The sequence below is a fragment of the Anarrhichthys ocellatus genome, unplaced genomic scaffold, assembly GCF_004355925.1.
Source record: "Anarrhichthys ocellatus isolate YVR2014 unplaced genomic scaffold, GSC_Weel_1.0 scaffold6, whole genome shotgun sequence".
NCBI classification, from domain to species: domain Eukaryota; kingdom Metazoa; phylum Chordata; class Actinopteri; order Perciformes; family Anarhichadidae; genus Anarrhichthys; species Anarrhichthys ocellatus.
In genome coordinates this window covers 8,630,138-8,655,380 of record NW_022280036.1, presented here as the reverse complement: position 1 = coordinate 8,655,380, position 25,243 = coordinate 8,630,138, and the positions used below count along the sequence as shown (strand labels likewise).

Here is a 25,243-nt window from a genome sequence, read left to right as displayed (position 1 = left end):
CAGTTTCCCCCGATGCGTCTCAAACCACTCTGTAGTTTAGGAAGTAGTAAACTTTCCAGACGGAATCTTTTCAGGGTCTCCAAATGACAAAGTCTTTGCAGCGCACTGGAAGTTCAGCTCTCAGACTGCTCCATACAAACCTGTTAAAATAAGAACCTGTCCTGACTGAAAGCACAGTAACTTCACTGCTCGTTTTATTTGATCTCTCTATGCATTATCTGCAACAAACAAGATGCTTTTACAAAGATAATTGTTGTATTTATGACACTTGTTGTCCAGATGATTTATTGCTCATATTTTCTCGTGTGCTGCCTTGAAACTGTGTCACTTGTCATTGACCCATCGCTGTTTGGTTCACTGGATGAGTGACTTCAGTGCCTGAAATTCACTCCGACTAACTACACACTGGTTTGAGTCGAAGCCCTCGTCTGTGCCTTTAAATATTTACCCATCCAGCTACTGTTAATATGAACAGTTTCTCCTCAGTGCCTTTCCAGAAGGTCTCTATAAACATTGAATAAAGCCCCTTCCAAAAGAGAAGAGGAATTGTCTTCCACAGACTGAAGTCATCACAGCTCCACTTTGCCTTCTCAGTGTTCACCTGCTTCATGGTACTAAACACACAGGAACCTTTTCTCTGCTTCAAAAATAGAGGAAATCTACAAAGTTAGACCCTGAAATCACACCATTTGCTGCTTACAGTGAAACCTCAACACAACCATTAAAATATGGGTACTTGGAGCAAATAGCATTAAGTTTGTGCAAAAAAAAAAAAAAAAAAAAAAAAAAACGCCCCCCCACCCCCCCATTACATTCAACCAGGCCAGATCCTCTTCGTTTTACTACATAGTACAATAGTTCCTCGCAGTGTTATTTTCTGTTCCTCTTTCTAAAATAAAAACTATGTAAAATTTGACATCATCGATTACTTTTCCTGGAAGCTACAAAATAATTTGAGTAATTGGAAATCAGTGTTCAGTGAAATGAATCATTGCTGCTGCAGAAAGAAAATGGGCATTTCTAATTTCAAGCATTACTATTTGGATTACCTTTTTCAACTCCATTACAGTGAGGACGTTTTACTGACCAATGAGGATTCTACAAAAGGACAACTACACTGATGGTACTGCTACACCCATTTCAATTGTTGCTTTACAATGTGTGTTGAATCACAGGTAGGAGACGAAGCTCTCAACTCAATAGTAAAATCTCCGAAAGCCCTCTGTGTGTGTGTGTGATACAGTACACTCATAAAAGAGAGGTTTTCTAAGCTTTAGTTCATCTGGTGACAATGATGATTCAGTCCTAAAGAGGAGACTTCAGTTAAAAAAAATTACCTCCGATTTCAATGCAGCATCAACGGTGCAAATTCTAGCTTATAAATAATTAAAAATCCAAAGTCCAAGGCTGATGTTTTTTCTATATTTAATTTTCCTTCTTGGTATTTAAGAAAGAGGTAATAGAAAGTAAGATGATTAACTGTTACACAAACCTGTACTGAGCTCACTGTACTGAGCCTTCAGAGACTGTCATTTTCAAGAGTCTCTGTCGAGAGCCAGATCCTCGCCCCGTTCAGAAATTTGCTGATGGGGGTCCCATAGCTACCGCGGCGACACAGGTTTCCCATTGGGGTGAAAGGAAAGGAGGAAGTCAGGAAGTCTGGAGGTGAAGGGGGGTCATGTGGGGAGCTGGCCTTAAAATACATCCTCCTTTGGTCGGAGAGGGGCCCACTTGAGCTGGGGCGTGGCGTTCTGCCTGGACTGGGTCCCTTATACTGCCTGAGCTGGCTCTGTAGAATCTCCATTTCGTCGACCAGTTGGGAGAGCTTGTGGTAGGCGGTGATGGGGCCTCCTTTGGCAATGCAGGCTTCAGGAACCCAGCGTAGGAAGTAGAGCTTCCAGAGAGACAGGTGTGAGGGCAGGAGCAGGGGAATCAGGAGGCCCTGCAGGTCAGCAGGTCGAGAGAACCAGTCTCTGAAGAAGCGCTCTGACGGGCTTTCGTCTTTCACCAGTGAGAAATCAGGCCTCAGCTCCGACACCAGAGAGCCCCGTCGGGTCAATGACTCGTCTCCAGCCTTCAGTCCATTGCGCAGAGATGCAGGCATTCCTCGCAATGTGGAACTGTAGGTTCTCTGGTGGAGGAAAGACACAGTTTAGCATATTTAGTGAGAAAAACCATTTGTTCCAGGTTCTCTTTTAGTGCATCTGCATCAAATCCTCAAGATCCTGAGATTTAAAACTTTAGAAAAAAACCATGATGTATTTTCTGTGTAATGATTCACCTCGTATGCCTTTTCTCAAGTTGCTGATTACAGAAAAACTAAATGTTGCCCATAAAATCTCCGCAGCAATTATCAAAACTGCTGACTGGATGGATTATTCATGTTAAACATTTACTCCATCAGAAACTTTTCAGAAATTCTGCAGAATGCATATGAAAATAGTGTTACCTACCAGACTGAGGTAAACATAAGAGGGCAGATGATTGAAGTGACTCATTTCAAAAATATCTGGACGATGACTCTAATCTGACCTTAAAAATAGGAAGGCTATGTGACGAGCACCTTCAATTAATTAGAAATCAGTCAGAGAAGCAGCTACACTGTATTAAAAAAGTAAAGCACAAATGCTGTTAAACTCTGAAAACTACTTCATAGCGTTCTCTTCCTAAATTCCCGGAGAAAAAAAAGAAAATGAAACTGATAAAGGCTTTATGCGTAACCAAAGGAGAAAACAAGAGTGTAACACTTGTGTGTAGACGTACAACAAGTCCTTGCGTGTAGATGTACAACAAGTCCTGGCACACTAAAAACTGACTACATGACCGTAAACAGGAAGGACTGGTAAAGACCTTACGCCTTTAATTCAACATGGCTGAAAACCATTAAACTAAGGCTGAAAGTCTACACGGAAAATCAAGTGTTTGTTATGAATCCAAGGTAGTAAAAGAAGTGAACTTGCAGATAAAACAATGTGCTACTTCTCCGCCGATGAACTTGTAAAGTGTGTTGTGTACCTTTGTGCGTCTGAAGGTTTTCACTTCCCCATTCTGAACGCAGGCCGCTCCTTTGCCTATGTACATGGGGTTGTTGAAGAGGGTTTGGGCTTTGGTGGAGAACTGCTGTGACCAGTCCCAAACAGGAGGGAAATACACAACCTGGTCCTCTCCTTGAGGGATTGCTTTATTCTTGGCAAAGTCCTGTAGAGTAAAGACATGGTTACTTATACTCTGGAAGTGTTTTCATGACAATCCATGTCGGTAAACAAAAAAAATAAAACTGCCATAATCAGTCAATTTAATTTTGTTACTTTCCTGACCACAAACTAAATGTGCTCTTATCTGTGTGCATTACGTTGTACTCTTTCCTGTCAATAATCTCTCTCACACACACACACACACACACGAAGAAGTTAAAGTTTTTAACATGAGATAATACCACAAAAACATGTTGCTTCTAAGCAAGCACAAATCAAATAGTGTTTTTTTTTTTTTTGTTTTTTTTTATAAATTGTATATTTAATTAACTACCATTTTTGCAAAAGTTTGTTCCCATTTATTTGATTTTAAAAAAAATAAATAAATAAAAATAAAAATAAATATATATATATATATATATCTTCAACTAAATAAATGAATACACAATCATGTGTGTCTCTCACCATCAAGTGCTGAGCACGCTGTTGGGAAGAATTGAAGAGGAAAGTACTGAAGAGTGGGATCCACATGCTATCACTCAGTACTGTCAGATAAGCCTCTGTGAACTCGAACGCTGCTGGGTACTGGTTCATCATCTGCCACACGCAGTCCAGGAACAGCATGAACAGCGGGGACTTGACCGAGAGAACAGAGACGAACAGACAAGAAGCATAAGTGTCTCTGCATTTCTATTAGTTCTGGGAGCGCGCCATTTACCGTCAGACAAATACCTCGTCTTTGTCATTCTTCTTTAAGTGGTTGCATCTGTCCAAGAAGCGATGGCCTGCCATCACCCACTCCTTCTGCACCAAACTCTGAAAGCCAATGAGGCTGCGATAATGAGGGTCCAACATGAGCTGCACCAAGGAGGACACCACACAGTTCAGGTCTCTGTCTTCCTCTTCTGCACAGGTAGAAAAAAGGGAAACCAAAAGCTTAAAACAAGTAGTTTCTGCTTTAAGCGTTGTTGTTGTTCAATTATGTTTGGGAGGACACGTTTGAACGTGGTCTGAGCAATCCGATCTCAATGCGTCTTGGGTGCATTCACACTTAGAGCTGTCCACGTGTGATCGGCTCACCCATGACGCATGTTAATGCCAGGTCTAAACAGGGCCTCTGATGGCTATAGTACAGTAAGTTTCTAATTTGACCACAATATTTAAAATGTAATTTTGCTTGTTTGAAGCCAAACGTTGGTTCAATATGACAGACAAAGAAAAATCAAAAGTTATAGTCTGCCATCATGCACCATGCAGTTAAGAATTAAAAAAAATGCTGTTGCTCTGCAACTCTCTGCCTTGAAACTGTGAGGCTTGACCTCAAAATAATATGGGGACAAATGACCGATAAAGACAACTTACAGTTGGGGAGTTTTACCTTGAAGAATGACTGAAGTGTTCTTTCCATCCAACAGGTACACCATCTCAGCTGAGTGTTTCAGGAAAGCCCTTGAGTCACAAAGGGAACATAAACATTTATGGATTTTTTATGGCTAAGTGGCTAGCAGGGCCGTCTCTCAATCAGAGGGTCGGCGGTTCAAACCCCGGCTCCGGCTCTGCTAGTCGCATGCCGATGTGTCCTTGAGCAAGACACTTAACCCCAAAATTGCTCCCGTAGCTGTGCCTACAGTGTAGAAATGTGATAGAATCTGAATTGTAAGTCGCTTTGGATTAAAAGTGTCTGTTAAATGACTGTAATATATATATATATATATAAATATATATATATATATATATATATGATGTGTGAATGCATCTTAAATAAGATATAATAACGACAATAATGATATGTTTATGCAGGTATGTTATGTTATGTTCCAGCTGGAACTTTGAGGTTAACACAGACGTCGTGACATTCTAATTTAGTTTCTTTTAAACTTTATAAAGTGCTTTCGTCCAGTGTTAGGTTGTTTACATACCTGACGTACTCCAGCCATCGTGCGTTTTCAATAGATGAGAGCCACCTCTCCTCTGACTCCTCGAAAGGATCTGCACACAGTCAAAACAATCAGTACACCTACAAATCTATACCCACGCATGTTGAGAATCCACATTGGAATTGAAAGTGGCAGTGAGGCTCACCTATGACACAGATCTGCCTGACTTTAATAAAGGCACTCTGGATGTCCTGGATGTTGGGCAGACACTTGTCTACATCTGACCTGATGACTTCACTGCGCTGCGGGTGGCTTTTTGTGATGGCGGGGAAGACCCTACAACAACAACACAAGACAGAAATCGATGACGGAGGTCTTAAAAAAAGCTGTGTCAACATCTCAGCAAATCCTAATTTGTATATTCAAAACATTGGCATAATCAGCTTTATTACCAAAACTGTACTAAAAAAAAAAAAGACATGCTCTGATGGCTGCTATTGCATTCCAGTGTAAAAGACAGAGTAGAAAAAAAAACACATTTGATACACGTTTGAGGAGTTTTGTGTACCTCTGATCAATCTTCCTCTGCTGCAATGGATCACCTATGCCAGCCATGCGGACAAGAGCACTTCCATTTGGGTGATTCCAGCACCAGTGCTACAGGAGAGAATGGAAATAAATCAGCGGGCAAATAAAAGGGATGCCCTGATCAATCAAAGATTACAAATTACTCCATTGGTGGTCCATGAATGTGCTAATAAAATAACATTCAAGGCCTAATTATATATAACTGACAGGGATGAATTGAGTATTGCTAAGTGAAGCTTGAAAACCAACACACTGTTAATGGAGGCATCAGAAAACTCACAGGGACGCGCTGGTTCATGAAGAACATGGAGTGCTGCTTTAGATCCTGATCTGCCAGAGAAACTGGGACCACAATGTGCTCTGGAAGACTTAAAAGAAGAGTTAGAGAAAGACTGCTGTTACACAGGAAGCAATCATCAGACACCAGGAAAATACAGCAAAGAAAAAGTACTTTTTCCCACAACTACCAATCTTAAAGTCTGAAAGACAAAGACCTTGGTCGACGTACTGTAAATATCTATTTAGCACCGGATTTGTTTTACTCCGTTTGTCCCAAATACCTAAGCTGAGGAGTATCTTAGTGAGGATTTTTGTGACTGAGGGAAAACTGAATCGGAGTGCACTGAAAGTATTGTTTTAGCCCCATGTGATCTGCACAGTTTGGTGCAAGCTACTATTATGCAGTTTTGAGTCTTTTCTCAAATTCCACATAAAACACTGTACAATCCTTACTTTGAAACCCACCATGATGTCACCACTGAACTCAGATGAATAGCCCATATTGTCCAAAATAGACGTGCATGTCACACAGACATTCACAAAGTTTTTTTCCTCAAGTCGCTCATGAAGCGAGGAAAAAAGCTCACAGTGTAAATATACCGTCTTGCCAAAACATACCAGGTATGAGTAAAGGGTGAATAATGTGCGACTGTAACAACTAAGGCCAAGTGAAGGACATAATCTGCCTTTGACGCCCATCATAAATTGCCAACAATAAACAACGTGAGCTGAAAACCTTGGTGAGATGGCATAACGCTCGTTGACAGAGCACACTCTCCACTCCGACGCCCCCGTTCTCTTGATCTCCCGATCCCAGTCTGATGGACGGTCGAAAATGGGGGTCTGTAATCCTCCTCGAGGGGTGGCACCATTGACTCGCTGCCCTGGAAATACAGATACACTTTCAGATTATTTCTGGTGCATATTGCAGATAAATTCAATAGTCATAGTCATTAAATAGGATAGTCAAAACTACGTGTGGATTAACCTAAAGATCACACGTTTCAAAAACATTTCATGCCTTTTGGAAGCAATAAAAGAAATATGGCATGCTAAGCGCATACCTTTAGATTCATGGTACCGCCGCCCTTGATACTCAAAGCCAAACAGCAGTGGAAGATCAGCTGGGTGGGAATAGTGGGCAATAGCAAGGCAAACCTAGAATAAAAAGAAAAGTGCTCTAATGGGACACACGGAGTACAATACAATAGATTTACAGCTGAATGGAGGAAATAAATTAAACATCATCAAGGCAGATTAGCTTTCATCAAAACCATTCGGCTTCAAAACTCTTCTTTAAAACACACAAACAAGTAAAACCTGGGAGAGCTAATGTTGAACTGACAGCCTACTGCTCTGGGTTCATAGGACTGAATCTCCCTGTGGCTCCACTACGGTCACACAAAGCCATCCATTCAGTAGTGAAGCTGTGAAGAACATGAGAGGACACTGAAAAAGTGTGTGTGTGTGTGTGTGTGTGTGTGTGTGTGTGTGTGTGTGTGTGTGTGTGTGTGTGTGTGTGTGTGTAGACAAGGCTGCTCCCAACGCTGTAATTTCCAATGGCAGAATAAGCCATTATAGGTTGGGTTAATTCCATATGTCACAAAGAAAAATAGAAAAAGAGCAGAGCCCCGTTTTAGGTTCACACTGTAATTACATACATGGGGCCCATAAATAAACTCACACGGAGTGAGGGAAGGCAGACTCATTTATATTTTGAGCGCTCTATACATAATCACCCTCCAGATTCTGTTGTAGCAGTAGAGTACAGAAATTAAGGTGAATATTTCATTTTGAAATACATTAGATAGAGACTTGTAATGCTGGTCATAGGACTGTTCAATGCCATACTTGAATGCTGTTGTTAGCCTAACGTGCTGCAGGTATGTGCTGTGGAGCTCCGAGTCCTCCAAAACCTACACAGAAATTGCTCCCAGATGACATGGGAGGAGATGAGACATGTAGATTTGTACATTCACGTCATGAGATATACGGCTGCCTAACTCTTGTGGGTCAGGTAGTGAGGCTGCAGGGAGCCAGGAGCTTCTGAAAAGCTTTGTGCACACAATTCATAAATACACATTTATTTCCTGGACTTCTACAACTCCAGATAGCACAATGTTTTGAACACGCATCCATGCCTACATAGCCTGAGTCAGCTGATTGTCTATTTTGTTACCGTTGGCTGTGTTTTTCGAGTTGGTTCAGTTTACCGATCAAGCAATCGCATGTTAATAGGTTCTGTCCAAGGTGCCAACTTCTTGGTTAAAAATGTTTCTTTAAAAAAAAAAAAAAAAAAAAAAAAAAAAAAAAAAAAGGGCTTGAAAGTTTTGGCAAATTCACTCAAAGACTGAATTGCTGAAAGGATTTCCTTTCATGTCCATTATATTACTGGTATTGAGGTATTTGACTAAGTTGAAAACATATAATCTTATATTAATAGCTACTATAAAAAGGTACACTCACTTCCAGGTCTCTACATTGAGCTCTAGTTTGAAAAATGAAACATCTGTCCATCTAATCTCTTCCTGCAGGAGATGAGTCAGAGTCACACTGGAAGGACTCTGACTCATAAGGATACAATAAGGATCATTCTCAGTTCATGTGCCTTGAACGAGCATTGTTCTCTTTGTCTCTTATTTATCGTTTGGCGAATGGCCACACTGTTGAGAAGTTAGTCATTTCTATCCAGATGGAGGGTGAGAGATAGAAATATCCTTGTTGCTGAGGAAGTGGTCACAGCACTGACAGTGACTGGGAGTATGAAGTGAGCTCACACAGTCACGAAAGGAAAAGTTTGGTCATCAACAAGTAACAGTGAAGTGGATAAGGGAAACTGAGAAAAGGGGAATGAATGGTTAATACTGAGCAATAATAGAGGCATTAAAGCTCTTAAATTGGAGGAACCAGCAAGAGCAATCTAGATTTTAAAAGGCCACCCTCCAAAACCACTCCCCCAAATTATCACAATGACCATTAACATATCATAATGAACATGGCTATATTAGAGCCACAGATACCATTTTGTTTTTTTTGCCAGAGCATTTGATTTATTGATTGCTGTCGGGATGTTATAAATATAACAATAATGTTTCTAAAATGCATTACCTACCCTAGCTTTATGAGTTAAAGCCACAATGTAAAACTTCATGCGAATCTTTCAAATTATTGTGACGGCAAGTTTTTCTTTGCACAAAAATGAGCCAATTGTGGTGAAACTGGTGCCATTTGTGTTGCGTTCAACGCAATCATCTCAGGCTCCCAGGGTTCGGAGACATGGATAACCTTTTTTTTTTAATGCTACCACTGAATTATTTTAAATTTCTATGTTTTAAATTGTCTGTTTTTTTAATTTTTCCATTTAGTCATATCCCAGCTGAACCTAAAGTTAACGAGAGTCATCTCATATTTTTAAAAAGCCTTTCTAAGACGATAACAATGAAATTATTGGATTCGATATGAAACAAAAGTCAGCGTCACTCACCTTTTTGGCACTCTCAGGCCCAGCCTCAACAAAGCAGAACCTAATGATGCGCAAGTCTTTGCAATAGAGGATGAGCTCTGTCGGGTTGAACTTCAGCTTCTGGTTGGAGCCCAATACTTTCTTCTTCCCCTTTGTATCATTTACTGGGAGGAAAAAACACAAAACACGATTCAACTTCCTCTAATGCAGATGGCAATGCTTAGTGATGCAAGATTGAATTTGAAAGCAACCTCTCTGGACACAACAACAACTACAAAACATCTCTCTGCCAAGGCTGAATAATTTGTCTTGAGATATTTTTAAGAGTTTCACAATGTGTTTGAGAGTTTATAGACCTCCAGCAACAAGAACTCTGCAACCAATTATATAAAAACTGTACGGCAAATCATAACATATGCCATTACGGATCATGTTTTAATTCATTATTATGTATTGTTATGATTTATTAGTATGAATATGAAGCTAAATAGCATTTGGGATTTTGACTGTTGGGGCATTGAGACACTACCACCCGACCCTGGTGTAGATTACAAATGATGTGAAAGCACATGCAGTAAATATCACTTCTGAGTAGAATCACAACATACGGATTTGATTGATATTACATCACTAGTGCCTCATCTCATGGTTATACTCCTATACTATGATAATACAGATAACAAGCTGGGTAGAACAAAGCCTCGTGCTTCATCACTGCGACACAACAAACCTTGCCCTGGACAGTTGCCCTTGCAGTGTCAGCAATCGACAGCAACGCGACATATAAACAAGTCTAATCCCAGCCAGGCTGCACTGCCCCTGAACACTGCCTTAGCTGTGACATCACTTGTTATCAGATGTCTGACCAGGAAAGACGCCAACAAACACAATCAGGCCACCGAGCTGTCGAAGATAAAAGAGGGGCCCATCTAACGTGTATTCTGATCTTAGTTCCCTCTGGTAAAATGACGACTTTAGGATGCTAACCGAAACAGTCGATTGAGTAAGAGATTAAACATCTGCTGAATACACCATAAAAATGCTTTAATCTTCACAACCATTAGTCAAATGAATAGTTTCTGGTTGTCTGGATACAGAAACATTTGTGCTCTGGTAACAAGAAGTCTACGTGTGGAAGTCAGTAGGTGAATGTCTGCCATGACAATAGCAAACAGAAAAGAAGAAAAACAAAAGTAAGTTTTGCCACAAATGTTACGTTACACCAGATGTACCTGTTACTACTTGCTCCAGACAGGTGAGGGGGATGTCGTGTTCTCCAAGCAGGAGGTGGGACAAATGGGAATTCTGTAGTTAAGGCAAACAACAACAACAAATAGTATGAGTGACATCCTGTCGACTGTATTACACCCAAAACTAACCGAAATATAAGTGGTGGCTGGATTGAGTTGATCCCCTCAGACCGAGTAATGATCAAGTTCCATTTTGTTATTAGGGCAACAATCCGCCGCATAGCTGGAAATGACGTCTGTTCTCTCGCTTCTTGTGCGTTGTCGCTGACAATATAGTGCAGGAAAGTACACAAGTTTTCCTTCCTCCTCACCAGCTGCACTGCACATACAATCATGGCGGTGGAAATGCAAGTATTCAGCAGTAGTCTGGTGGCACCACTAGATTTCACAAATATAAAGTTTTGACACTTTGAAGCAATGTATATGAGGAAGTTTAAAAAATGTGGTTTGGACTTCTATGGTATCATAATGACAGAATTCAAACCAACAACCTTATATCTTTTCACCACTTTTAACAATGACTAAATGGCACAGTTGAGTGCTTTAAAGTCAGACAACACAAATACCTGTTTATAAGAGGCCTCTGAAGGGATGAAGGAGACCTTAAAGTTGGTGCAGATCAACTTCCCCCAAAGGTCATCCTGGCTGCTTTCCGCGCTGATGCATTTCCTCACAAAGTTCACCTCATTAACTACGATCTCGCCTGGGGACAAACAAATGAGAGAAAAAAGAAGACGCGAGTGTAAAACCTACATTCAGGTTTAACGACATGACTTTTACATCCTTTGTTGTCGTTACATTTACGACCAAAGTTTAAAACTTTAGGTCATAAATGTCACAACATTTGTGATATGTTTCTTTCCTACACTAATTGTCCTTCTCCATCTACTTCTTTCTCTCCTTTTCATACAACATGTAATCTTACTATTCTTAAGGCAAACAGAAAAATGTACATCACACATCATTTTTTTAACTAACTGCCCAGTGAAAAACAAAGGATTTCCACATTTCAGTGATACACCGTGTGATTTTCCAAAAGCATAGCAGACACTGTATAACATAATTTTCTTTATACATAAATAGGTATAAAGCCAAGCAGAAGGCTGGGGTCACTCATCTCAACTCCAATGTCTCTGTAACAGCAGCATGTTTGTGAAAGACTCTGTTGCAAAACCAAAAAGTTAAATGATTTTAAAAAGCTGAAGCTGCTTAACTCAAAGTTTCTGTTGGGCAGAACAAAAAGCCCCACACAAATTTTGTGTGATGACAAGTGGGACAGTAACCCCCTTCAGTTCTGCTATTTGCAAATCACTTTATCGATTATAAGCTATAGGCTAATGACACATCTTTGAGTAACATGCCCCGTATCTCTTAACATGACAACCAAACAATAATGCCGCTAAACGTTGTCCCAGGGATTCTCAAAAGATGAACGCTGGAGCAGCATTGTTGAGTCCTACAGACGGAGAAACATCAAAGGACTGCCTCAGAGCAGCATGTAGCAAATACACAGGAAGTTTAAAAAAAAAAAAAACATGTTCATATGTCCGGCTCTAAAATCAAGATGAGAGAGGATCGACAACCCCTAAGTGGTAAATGCTGCCTGCGAATGGAAAGTACCAGTTATTTAGTACGCAATGAAAATTCTAGTGTCGTACTTCACGTAAATAAAATACACTTCACAAAGTACAGCAGGTTTGCAACATGAAGATTTTGTTGAATGTGGCTTTTAGGAAACCTTAAAGAGATCATCCTCCTCATCCTTTCATAGCAGACATCACTGTATATTTACTCCAAATCACACACAACGTAACACTATGCACAGGGTGTGTCGAGCCACTCCCATGAGGCTCCCAAGTCTACTGCTCAGACCAAACCAGAATAAATCTTTGAAATGAATTCTTTCCTGCTGCTCCAGTTAGTTAACTATTACACTTAAGACTTTGGGCAAAGTTCTGGTGTCAAGGGGAAGAATTCCATCTGTAAAGACCACTTTCACGATAGTCGTGAAAAGTTACATTTTTACTGGAAACAACTGTTTTAAAACTCTAAGGAGGTGGAAACACCACAAGAACAGAGAGGAACTGAGTCGTAACCCTAAAAGGGATGCTGACAGACACCGAACAACAATCTTTGTTATGTATCAAGCAAAAAGTAAACCTTTTTCTTTTTGCGATGCCAACTAGTCTTAGGATGATGCAGAACATAAGACTTACCTTGAAGTAACTTGGGTTCCAACTTTTTAAGAGGTGGTTCAATAGTTTTCTTCACATCAGTCTGGAGAAAAAAGCACAAGTCACTTCAGAGTTACTTAAACATGACATTTGTTGGATGGTTGATGAATGAGGGCAATAATGTGCCATTACAATTTGGAGGGGCTAGAAAATGACCACTCACACTCACCATGTGTGACCCTGCGTTGTAAACAAAAGTATGAAATATAAATTGCTTCTGTGGAATTGATTGAGACTTGTTACAGGGATTGCAGATTCCCAACACACCTCCGATGCATGGTGAACATCCTGACAGCTATTATGCTCCTTTTTGTTAAATGAATGTTGCATAAACGGGTGCAACATGCCATTAGCAATGATAAGCCTGGGGCGAGCCGTTTACAGAACTAGCTTGAAACCAAAGATAGACAGCGGTCAACTAATGCTATTAATACTGTAACCCCCAATGCTGCTCACACTTGCAGATACAGTAACAGCCTGTAAGTGTTTGCACAGTCACGTGCTTTGAATGACTATGAGGCTTAAGCGCCGACTTTCAACTCTAAGGAGTGTTTGGGGTGGAAGTGTAGGAATCATAGTCTGCACGTGGGTTTATAGATAAAATGGGCTACAGTTTATATGCAGTTAGTCAACTGTGGCTGTATGGATGTCATCAAACTAAAAGTTAGCAAAGAGTTTTAACCTCAAAGTTATTGCTTTATTTAAAATCCAATGTGCTGGAGTACACGTCCAAAACAAAACCTAGCAAAATACAAGGACATGAAAAAGAAACATTAAATGATCAGAGCATATTTTGTTAAGTAAGCGAAGGGCTGGAACTTACCAACATACATAAAATACATCCCGTCAGAGTGTAAAAGTTACTAAAACTGTATCCGTGTTAAGTGGATCATTGACATTCTCTCATAAATGTGCAATCTCTGCAAAGTGCATTTAATCCTCGAATGGAAAAATGTACCTAGACACAAATATAGATCATCAGTATAGTGTCTATTTGCAATTTTTAAAGTAATTACGAAGACCAGAGCATGCCCAAGACAATATGATGATCATTTTGAGCTGGAATAAATTATTTAATGCTATTTTTTTTTTTAAACAAAATGACAATATAAAAATGTTATCTGCATTCAAAACACTTCCCAACTCTAGTCTTGGCCTTGACAGAACAAACACATACTGTGTTTGGGTTGTTGCACCCGCTTTGACTGGCTGTCTGGACAAGTGCATACATACATGCACCTGTAGGCAAATACGAGCCCATAAACACACAATGAATGTCAAATTGTAGTCGGGCACTTATTCTCCTTTTTCAAAACGGTAACAGATTACCCATGCATGGTTTCAATTCTTCAAATGAAACAGGAACAGAGAGAAAACTCTTGCCACTTCCAACAAGTGACATTTTCACTTGACATGCACATTAACATCTTTAGTGTTAAAGCTTGTTTTTAGTGTTTGGCGAGTCCAATATACAGCAGCAAATCAACAGGGCTGCACGACAACGTCAGCCTAACATGATACATATTATTTGACACTGCATCGTGACCATTCACCGTGAATACTTAATCTTAGCAAATACATACCGGTACAGGAGGAAGATAACTCTTGAAAGTTGGCTTCGTGGGTTTGACAGAAAACATTGTTTATGTTCTGCTCTCTCAGCGAGGTTCTGAAACGGTCGCTTTGGCTTTTGCCAGTGGAAAGAAAAAAAAAACAACAACAACAACCCAAAGGGAGCCCTTCAAAAAAAAAAAGTTCAGTTCAGTCCTTTTATCTGAGTAAATCCGACACGTCCGTGTGTAAAATACTCATCGAGACAGCCTGGGCCAGTGACGACACTCCTCCATTACGATCAGCAGTTAAGCAGCAGATTACGCTAGCTGGGTGAAAAGTTGACAGAAGTTACCGTTGAGACGCCGTTAGCTCGGTTAGCTGGCTAGCAGTAAGTACTGTGTGAAGTTTAGAAATGCCGTTCACACGCAGACAGAAAAACGGTTAAAAAATGATTTAGATGAACCCGTTATGTGTCCACATTTTCTTTCCAGCTGTTACGGTGTTAGTTACCCTCAGTAACTTCCTGAATGTCTAACTAGTTCAGCCAGACGCAGTACCTGACGCTGTAAAGGATTTATCGGCCATGTTTATAAAAAGCCGAGGACCAGCCCTACTTCCGGGCTCCACCGCTGAGCTGTATTTCTGTACCGAGACTTTCTTTCATCAAACTTTCTGTAAAGCTGAGCAGGACACCGGGGTGCTCTGTACATATCCTAAACCAGATCACTGTCTGCTACTGCACGTTGTAGTAAATATTGATAACCTTGCCATTTGATGGATAAAAGACCGATTCGTTTTGTTAGCGTTGATGAAGTACACCACCCATGGACTACAACTCCCATGAGGCATTGACAGTTTACGGGCGTCAGTCGGTCAGGGTTGTAGTTTGTTTGTTTGTTTGTTTTTTGCGATAACTTTATTTCACAAATATACAAGCTCTCGTCAAATTCAGAACACTTTAATTATGTATTTCATTTGACAGATAATCCAGATAAAAATACAATCCACGGAAATACAGGTACAGGTATCCAACTAACTGTACCCTAATAAACCAACAACTACAACAGAGCAATAAAAACTCAAGTGTTGTGAAAGTTTATCTATTTATCTTTCGACATTAGTGCCTCTAACTATTAGTTATGTCCACTAGAAATACCTTTACTTTAGATTATATACACTGGGTGGCATTATTGGTTAGTTACGGGAGCTTTTGGCCTGCATATATAATGTGAAAAGTTTTCACGATTATCATTGAAAAATACTTCAAACATTTGCATTATTGTTGTAAGCATACATGTTTCATACATTTAAATGATCTAGTATGATAAAACAGTAGATTGGATAATAGTTCAACCTCTCATGTCAAATTTAACTTACAAGGTAGAACTCATCTCAAACTGTATTCATAAATCACAGGAACCCTATATGTCACTTTTTCCCTTTCGTGTTGTGTTTAGTAACACAGTAAAGAAACATACTCAGAGTTGACCCAAACGCAGCCTCAGGAGACATGGCAGACAGGAGTAGGCTATAGTCTACTCAGGTTTAAAGGCAGGCATACAGTGAGCAACTTGAAGGCAGTGAGATGATGTGGCAGAGGATAAAGTGGTTGGCTTAATGAGGTAATTAGGGGCAGGTGTGCAGGCAGGGACAGGTGATGGACAGAGGATGGTGCTTGGTGGACAGATGGGGAAGGGAACGATAGTTATGTTGTCAGTGCTGCCTCACACACATACTGCTTGTGTCCGTTCAGCCATACACAGGCCCAACTTCTGCATTTCAAATCTATTGCTGATGCATTCCAACTCAATCTGAAATGTATAACTAAACCTCAGAGCTTTGGCTGAATAAGTTCAAAAAAATCCTCTAAAACATTAAAAATAATCAATATGGGCAGGGCTGGGTCAGGGTCGGTATGACACGCCCTGTCTCAGAATCAGAATCAGAACTGTTAACTGCACGTTACACATACAAGGAATTTGACTAGGTGAATGGTGCTTAACAATAAACTGAGTGCAACAGTATGAGACATAATTTAAAAATGTGAAAAATATACAATAAAATATGGTAAACAAACAAATAAGAGTATGTTAAAACAAGTGTATTATTAAAGTGTTAAGTACATATTAATAGAGAAAAGATGAGCCAGGGTGTGTAACTGTAAGAAATTGTCCTGGGGATGTAAGTGTTCTCAGTGGGGGTCTCGTCTATTATAGGCTCATGGTTATTGAAGCATTACAAACACAAGCTCTTCTGATATTTCTCTCTCCACCGGCTGCAGAGTCTGAGACATTGGTTGTATGGACGATTTCACAGTTTATAAACATAAACATTCCAAATGTGTCCCAGTGTTTGTTTGTGAGGGAAGCTGCCACAAAATACATCACGTGCCTCCATATCATCCAATACCAATATCCAGTTGCATTCGCCTGGTTTCAACCAGTAGAGAGCAGTATGCATAATTATAACACAATATGTATAATTCAAATACTTTGCACTACAATGTCAAGATTTGTCCCTGAATCCATTAACAACATTAATAAATACTCTTATTTATTTTTCAGTATAAAACAACTATTTGCTAGTGGAGCAATGTCATCCTGAGCAGAGAATGAAGTCGCTCTTCTTCTTTGTGTGTTATCCAATCTTCTCTGTGCTTTGTTTAGATAGCCAGGCCAGCCGCGTGTGCCTTCCAGTGCATGTTAGTGCATGTTGGTACTGGCATAGCTTACAGCTATAACTTTTAACTACGCTCAGATGCAATATGCTCTTGGCAAATGTCCTGCTGTTAACACAGATCTTCATTAACCCACAACAACAATCTTCTGGCCAATGGCTTGAGGTGTATTCATATTTTCTGCCTTGTCCTATAAGGGCCACTGGGTGGTGACAAAATACTGCACCAACAGTATCCCCACAGCTCGATGAATCATACCTTTTTTTTTATTATAACAGCTCTCTTGGTTTGCTCATGATACTTGTCAGATTTGTTACCGTCTGTCAATATTTGGAAACACCATTTACAGTCAGATGACAAATACTGGGCAGTAACATTTAGGCTTTTACAAGTGAGTATTCATTATGTTCTGCTGAGCAATTCCCATTATTTTTGAATATTTATCTTAGATGTAAAAGTACAATTTTAAAAGTACATTTAGAATAAGACTTAGATAGGACTACAACACACACACACACACACACACACACACACACACACACACACACACATACACACACAATGTGTCTACTGCCAACAGTGGCAGCCTGTTAGACAGGTTACACCCTGAGAGTGGCCTCACCGCCCAACATCATTTCAAGGCGAACCTCAGTCTGGCTGGAGACTGGTTGTGAGAAGTGGATACCAGTGCCACCCATGCATTCAAAATAGCTTTCCTTTGAGTAGGCTTTTCAGTTGCATTTTTATTTGTCTCAGGAGAGGGTGGGACTGAATTACTGTACACAATTTGTGAGCTAACTTTAAAAAAAAAAAAGTAATTCATTAAAAGATCATTTTAAGTCAGATAGGAAAGGGCAGTCAAAGACATGAACTGGATACCAATGATAAATCCTTCCGTCTGTGTATGAAGTTCAAATGATTATTCCACATGCAGCATGTAAAAGGGAAATATGGCTTCACAAACTAAAGCATCAATACTGCATATTGCATGGAATTATCAGTTGCACCTAAACATGGCTCCTTTTGGTTACTGCTTAACCTGGCAGAAGCTAAAAGGCCTAATTGCTCACATGTAAATTACATTTTAAAGCACACAAGAAAGGCATATGCACAAGAACTTTCTATAAATGTTGGTATAAAGTTCTAATGGATGGTTGATTTGCACAAACAAGAGTGAAAGGCCCGTAAAACAGCAAAACAAATATCAAAGGAATTTGCTTTTACTGTTAGATTTGACATTGTTACCTACATGCATGTGCTTGATGATGCACTGGAGTGGACAAAGTTCATGTTTGGAATGAGATCGAGCCCGTTGTTAGGTAGTCCCAAAGCTGCGCATGCCCAGTTGTTTCTCTCCCATCACCTAATGAATATTTAAGCATATTCCGCGTGCAGCGTTGTTTGATTGGACCTTCTGGCTCCGTTTCCTGTGTTGTGTTTTTAGAGCCGAGTTCTGAGGACTCTGCTCCCTCCGTAAAGTACTGCAGCTCTGTGTTTGAGATCACTGCTCCGCCGCTGTCAGCGTAGGACTCTGATCTGTCTGCACAATGGACGGAGGACACTGCTGAGGATCCCTGCATCCATGCTTTCTGGAGTTTATCGGGAATATCTTCTTTTGACTTGGATTTTGTCCTCTGGCTTTAGGTCGAACAATTAGAGAGTTGTTGTTTTTTTGATACAGTGTGAATTTCAAGGAGGTTTGTAACGTCACTGGATCGCGGAGAATACGACAGAGAAGACTGCGATTGTTGTACTGAAGGCAGAGGATGGTGAGTTATATTTACACTGGCTCATATTTTAAGATAAGATAATCCTTTAGTAGTTCCACAGCGGTGACAATTGCAATTTAATGTTTTTTAACAGTATTTTATACAGTAGGCTACTGTACACTACTTTTATACAGTATCAAGAACACGTGCCATAATAGAAGTATCAATAAAACGTGTTATTGATACTTCTATTATGGCACAGTTGCTATAAAGAAACAGACGTGTAATCGATATATAGTCAATTTATTGTGTACCAAAAATTAAAGGTGTTTTAAAATAATGTCGGTTCTGTCATGGTTATCTCTTCACACTTTATCCATTAACCAAATCAAAAATGATAACCAACTCCAGTTTCTGTTACTTTACTTGACAAATTGCTTTATTGTTGTTGTGAGAAAAGCTATATAGGTGTCATTTGTTGGTATTTCTTTAATTATTTATGGTACATTGTTTAGTCCCATTTTGATCATCAATCCACAATCAGTAAAAGTCGCCTCTGTCTGTCTTTGACTGTTTCCTCCTCTGTCTTCACCCTGACAGTCTCTCTGACTGCCATAGACTTTGTATAGGCTACAGTGAAAGTAATTAGACAGCACTGACCCACAGCGGGATAGTTCCACCTGTGTGAGTGACACCCAGAGAGGATGCAATGTCACAAACATTTGTCATTAGGTGCAGCCTTTTCTTTAAAACTGGTTAGTCATGGAAGGAGAGGCAGCTGTGGAGCATGTGTCAGGTGGAGTGTGTGTATTGCATGTGTGCAGCATTGTTGTTGTCTGTGTGTGTCGGACAGGTTTTTCCTGGTTACTGAATGCCATCCCTGGAGCAGACACACCTAGAGCCAAGTTATGGAGGAGGTCATGTGGCCTAGTTGTTGTGGTTTGGCAACAATTCCTCAAGCTACAGTCTTCTGAAGCATAATTCCCACTTTGGCTGATGAACATAATAATACAGCTGTGATGCAGCTTTTTAGCGATTATTAATGTCTTTGACAGTATGGCTGCTTCTTTGTTATTGGATCACATTGGATCACCTTTAACCAAACATATACGTTTGTTTTGGGCTTAAATTTGCCTTCAGGAATATAGAAACATTTGTTTGTGTCTTAGCTGGCATCATTGCAGCTTCATGCTTTGTTCACATGCACGCACACAATGTCCATTCAAAACAGGCAGGACTAAAACCTGTTGGCATTCTGCGATTCAAAGTGTTGTATTGAACTCGTAGTTCGGGTTGCCTAGAGACAAACCGAAAGGACAAAGGTTGCCTAATATGCAGTCAGCATAACAGAGAGTTTGCACATGAGCTGAGATGTAATACATTACTGCAACATTCCTGCTGTAATTCTGCTTTTGTGGAGTTATCACTTTTTATTTTGTAGAGTGAATGAGCAGTCAGCACAGTTGTTTTCTTCTTGTGAGGTAACTTTAAAACACTCTTCAGCTTTGACATGAATAGAACGGTTTCAAGAACGGCTTCTAAGACGTGGTCAATACACCTATTGTAGGATTTGTTTTTAAAACAAAGAGAGTATCATCAGTCAAAGAGAGTATCGGCTAATGTAGAGAGTAGAAGAGAGAGAAAATAGTCTGGTTGTCATCCTAACTGTCTGGAATAGCAGACACCAGCATCGCTCACTGGTTCTTTCTCTGCCAGATGCTGAATAGCAAGTCGGTATGACAGCAGATGGTTTGCATTAGTTTCTCCTACAGGGAGGTGCATACCGAGTAACCCCCATCTCCCTTCATTTCAAAGCTGGCGCTCCATTTTCAAACCGATCACTGCTGTACAGATTTGCTCAGGAATTCAAGCCGTCTCTCTAAAAACAGGACGAACACTCATTCTGTGGACCTGGAGAACTCGTTAGGCTTGTCGCTGTGGTTCAGTACACTCGCACACTCTCGACCAGTTCCATACGTCATTTGTACAAAACTGTGTGTTCAATGCTGCTGCTTGTTATGACAGACATCAGGAGTGTTGACTTCTTCCATACTGTTGCACTTGTTGTAAATCATTCTGGATAAGAGAAGCATATAAATTGCACATTGTACATTTCTGTTGTCACGTTTGTGAGCTTTTCACTTTGTATGAGATAAACTTGAGTCAATTCTGGTTTTTACTTCTTTTTGCAACATTTCCATTTCATTATTTAAACATAAAGGATGGCTAAGCATTGTTTCAACGTCATTATTTCAGTTTTTTCTCTTACCAAAATAAGCATATTTCGATTCACATTTCATCAGTGAGTCACCCAGGGACTGGGACTGGGTGACTCACCCAGGGACACTCGAGGTTTCTTGTATTCCTGTAAATGTGAAACATGATATTGAACCCTGGAAGTGGTGAAGTGAGGAGCACCCAGCGGTTCTTGTGACTCAGTCTGTTTACTGGGTCCCCTGAGCTGTGTGTGTGTGTGTGTGTGTGTGCGTGTGTGTGTGTGTGTGCCACCCCTACTAGGGCCAAGAGTTCAGAGTAGCTGCCCAGTGTGGCTCTATATGTATGCCTCAGCCTTGTTTTCAAACTGACCGCCAACCATGGACGCCTTTACTCCTCTACTTACACTGCCGTAGTTCTGGATTTATCGTCTCAGCCGCCATGTTTTCACTGTGAATGATGGGGAGAGGATGCACACAGCAACTGAACTGAGCGCTATACACATTTTCTCAGAGATCAACTGGCCAATAATTACACAGCTGTAATATTTAATGGAGTTATCATGGGGTGCAAATTTAATCACATCAGGTTTAGCGTGGTAACAGTAATTACATTTTTAGCCATGCTACAGGCGGGGCTCTATGAATGGCAATGCTGGTCAGTCCCTCCACTGCTTTTGTTCAGACTGAAATCTCCCAATACCTTTTGCATGTATTGCCATAACATTTGCTACAGATATTGGTGACCAGAGGGTCAATCGTCATGATGTTGGTCAAATCTGCTGCACACATGCTCAATGCACCACAGTGCCTAAGTGCAGCCTTACAGAACCTCCCGACTTATAAATGCAGTTTTTCCACAACATGTTTGAATTTGAAATTGAAATGAGGGGTTACATTAGGCACAGCTGTGTCTGCAGCTGTTCTGGGTTTGTGTTCTCACCGTCGGTGAACATGCCCATCAAACTACTAAGAGTGAAGTTGATGGAATTGTTTTATCAGAGTTGATTAATCATCTTTAGCACCTAAGCGTCTGTGCTGAAATTAATTTTCTCAAACATTTTTTGAAAAAGCTGTAGGGTGTTAAACTAAATTGTCCTGCTCAGTTGTTTTTAGATCCTTCTCAATGCCTGAACAGACTACTTCTCTTTTTCTTTAATGAAGATAATAAAGTAAATTGACTTTGTCATAAATTCTCTTATCTGTGTCAACATAATCATGTAAGTACTGCTCCGTGTAACGTCCTTTAATGCTTGTTTAGTTTGTTTTCCTTGTTCTCAGACCATGAACCAAGCAGTGTCCTGTCATAACCGTCCATTTGCATGTTTGACTTTCCTCATCGTGGACGGGGAACAAGTTCAGACTCTTGTGCTTCGGTCTTCTCTGATAGTTTCCCATCGTCACATGCCAGCCAGTGTTCGGCTTTGTAATATGTCCAGCTCATTGGTCTTTAACTTGTCTCTTGCTGTCTGTTTGGCCTGATTGCTGTTGTTTAACCGTACTTCCTCACAGATACACTGTACTGGCTCATCTCAAAAAGGACCTTTATTCATCCAAGGGCAGTCGTATGGTGTTTAAATGAATATTTTACAGTGATCTCCACAAAATATCAAGTTGAGCGTATATATTTTGGGCAAAGACCATGTGGGAAAAACATGGTAGACAGAACAAGAACTGAGTCAGAGCTTTTAAAAGCCTTGTCAGATGTTATGTTTCTCTGGAGGGACGTGAAGGAACTGACTGGAAACAAAGTCAAAATTAGCTGGTTTGAATTAGTTGTCTTTTTTGGCACATGCCCCATGGCGGGCTGAGTCAGTGCATTTCTCAGCGTGGAATCATGCAGTGACTGTAGTGTTGGAATAGTATCCTCTTGAACTTAAAGGTTATTTTCATCCTTCAACATGGTTTTACAGTGTACTAGTTATACTATCCTTGACCATGTCAGCTAAATATAATACTATGGTTACTTACAGCTGGATCACAATAACATTAACAAAACTAAAGACATTATGAGCCATATAGCATGGCCTAAACAGGACATCCAACAGCTTTATCTTCTGATGATCTGATTGAAATGGGCTGCCTGTGGTCGACATCTGAAAACTGTCCATCTCAAAGATATTCTGCTGTGTTGAACAGTAGGATCGATTTACTCCTTCAAATTATGTTTAACATTGCCGTTAACAAATATTGATTTATGTGAGGTTTAATTGTACTTAATAAATGAACAGTTTAGTTTAAAAAATGTCACAATGAGAAAGAATATCTCCAATAACAGTTACTGTATGTTAGCAGCCAATGTTCCTATTTGTAATACAGTCAGCACAGCATGTCTTTCTACTCAGTTTTAATTGCTATTGGGGCTGATGGTCTCTTGTGTACAGTACAATTGTCTTCTGATTGGAATCCAGCTTTTCTATTCCTGCACTCAGCTTGTTATTGTTCATAACAGACGGATAAATTACTGACGTGAAGCCGAGTAAGCAAATCAAGCTCGATGCAAACGTTGATGCACTTCTTGTTTTAAGTCACCACCTATAATTTATGAAAGTGGTGGGCATTTCTTGCCCTCTTTTTTTTAGATACTCGGGATGAACACATCTGTAAGAGTATTGTGTATTTATTTTTTTCAACACTTAAGCACTGCTCTTTAATTAGGAGAATCACAGGATGCATCATCAACCTCTGCTGGCTGGTGCTCCATTCACCACATACTGAGAAGCAGCGCATTGACTTTCTGTGCCGTCAGTGCCTGCGTTAAACAGCTGAGTCATTCTTTTAGGTCTATTATGACTGTATTCATTTTGGTGGAGTTGAAAATGTCAAAGTCATTAAACTCCCATTTATCATATGCATGCACCGCACCCCTTCACCCAATGAACATGCAACAGAAAACACTAATGCACTTGTCGTCATATTTATAGATATGCAGTCAAAAGCTGTTTTAGTTTCACTTACAGTAGGTTTTGTCATGAATATTAAAGTCTATAGAGCCTCCTATGGTTTTTGAATCGACTAAAAACTCTCTGGAGAACCAGTGATGTTTACTGAAACCACGTGATGTCAAGACAATGCATTTTTGCTCTTAGATTAAAGTGCAGGGATCGTCTTGTCTGATCTAAAGTGAGCTTTCTCACAGTAGCGTGAGGCACCTTTGACCAATGTCAGCCTTCCAGCACTGTACTCGACACCCAAACAGTTTTTGCACATAGCGGAATAATTCCTATGATTTGACTTGTTTTTCAGAGATACACCTCTGTTGTTGACCGAGTCCTAGAGGTCTGTTTCAAGTTTAGTTGTTAAAATATGATCTAGAGATATTAGATTTACAGGGAAAACAGAAGACTTTTGTTCAGGGATACAATGGCTCAGATTCAGCAGGAAGCTCTCTTTGAAACCTTTGTAGACTTTGACTTCAGTAATTCATGGAAGCTGTTTATTAAAGGGAGCTGCCTCTGTAGCTTGTTAGTGCTGATACTAGAGGGCCTTTCTGCCCATTGATTATGAATAAATGGAGGCATTATTATGTCGTCAAAAACATAAAAAGCTGGGTTACTGACATAATCAAAGCCATCTTTAGTAAAATCCTAGCAACCCACTTAAAAATATGTCAGATGTCTTTTTTGCTCAATTTATTCGTCAAAGCTAAAATTTGATGAGCCCATAATTTTCCTCTTATGTCTGAAGATGTGATGGAGGCATTAAGATAATTCATGAGTGGCAGGAAACACAAGAAAGCCCTGGCATGTTTGGTGGCCTTTCACCAAATCAAGCTTCCCCTTCCTCCTCAGATTCAGATTGAAAGAGTCTGCAGCTTGTGTCTAACATGTATTCGGTTGCTACTAGGGAAGATGCTGGTTTGGATTTCGTTGATTGAAACTTGAGACTGAAGCCCTGTTGTGGTACAAGGCATTGCTGTGAATGAGTTTCCACTGCAGATGGTTTGTTTACATTCAACCACTACTGAGGCTGCTTTAAAAAGAAAATGTACAGTACTTTGTGACACGTCTTCAGCTGAATTAAACCACATTGTCTTTGATATTTAGTTTTATTAGCAGCCTTGCTGCCGTTGTCATCCTCACTGAGACTGAGATTAAAGTTTAAAGTCAGCCGCTCGGAAGTTTCCAAGGTTTTACTCTACTCGGGGGGGGGGGGGGGGGGGGAAAAAAAGGGGCCCCCACCCACCAAAAGATGAAAGTTGTGTG

General features: G+C 40.2%; 2 protein-coding genes across 3 annotated transcripts in view; one reads left to right on the top strand and one right to left on the bottom strand.

Annotated features, from left to right (window-relative positions):
* Positions 1–1,281: 1,281 nt before the first annotated feature.
* mtmr10 (myotubularin related protein 10) lies at positions 1,282–15,043 on the bottom strand. The gene is made up of 16 exons (XM_031846606.1): positions 14,469–15,043; positions 12,868–12,928; positions 11,218–11,354; positions 10,634–10,706; positions 9,423–9,565; positions 7,003–7,096; positions 6,675–6,822; positions 5,940–6,027; positions 5,640–5,728; positions 5,277–5,407; positions 5,114–5,183; positions 4,573–4,643; positions 3,927–4,099; positions 3,660–3,830; positions 3,016–3,198; positions 1,282–2,131 (listed from the first exon to the last, which is right to left on the bottom strand). The coding sequence occupies exons 1-16, from the start codon at positions 14,523–14,525 to the stop codon at positions 1,520–1,522; spliced, it is 2,301 nt and encodes a 766-aa protein (XP_031702466.1). The 5' UTR covers positions 14,526–15,043; the 3' UTR covers positions 1,282–1,519.
* Positions 15,044–18,551: 3,508 nt separating this feature from the next.
* myo1ea (myosin IEa) overlaps positions 18,552–25,243 on the top strand; it is a 43,777-nt gene continuing 37,085 nt past the window's right edge. For both annotated transcript variants that reach the window (XM_031846616.1, XM_031846615.1), the window contains exon 1: positions 18,552–18,885. In XM_031846616.1, coding sequence (XP_031702476.1) covers positions 18,883–18,885 — 3 coding nt within the window. In that variant the 5' untranslated portion in view covers positions 18,552–18,882. The remainder of the gene's footprint in view (positions 18,886–25,243) is intronic.

What these genes read in the sequence shown, in the direction of transcription:
- mtmr10 (XM_031846606.1), bottom strand. Translation starts at nt 14,525, where the DNA reads ATGTTTTCTGTCAAACCCACGAAGCCAACTTTCAAGAGTTATCTTCCT. An exon ending in CAGAGGCCTCTTATAAACAG is followed by an intron (nt 10,707 to 11,217) that starts GTATTTGTGTTG and finishes CCTTAACTACAG; the next exon opens with AATTCCCATTTGTCCCACCT. An exon ending in CGATGGCTGGAGTACGTCAG is followed by an intron (nt 4,644 to 5,113) that starts GTATGTAAACAA and finishes TTGTGACTCAAG; the next exon opens with GGCTTTCCTGAAACACTCAG.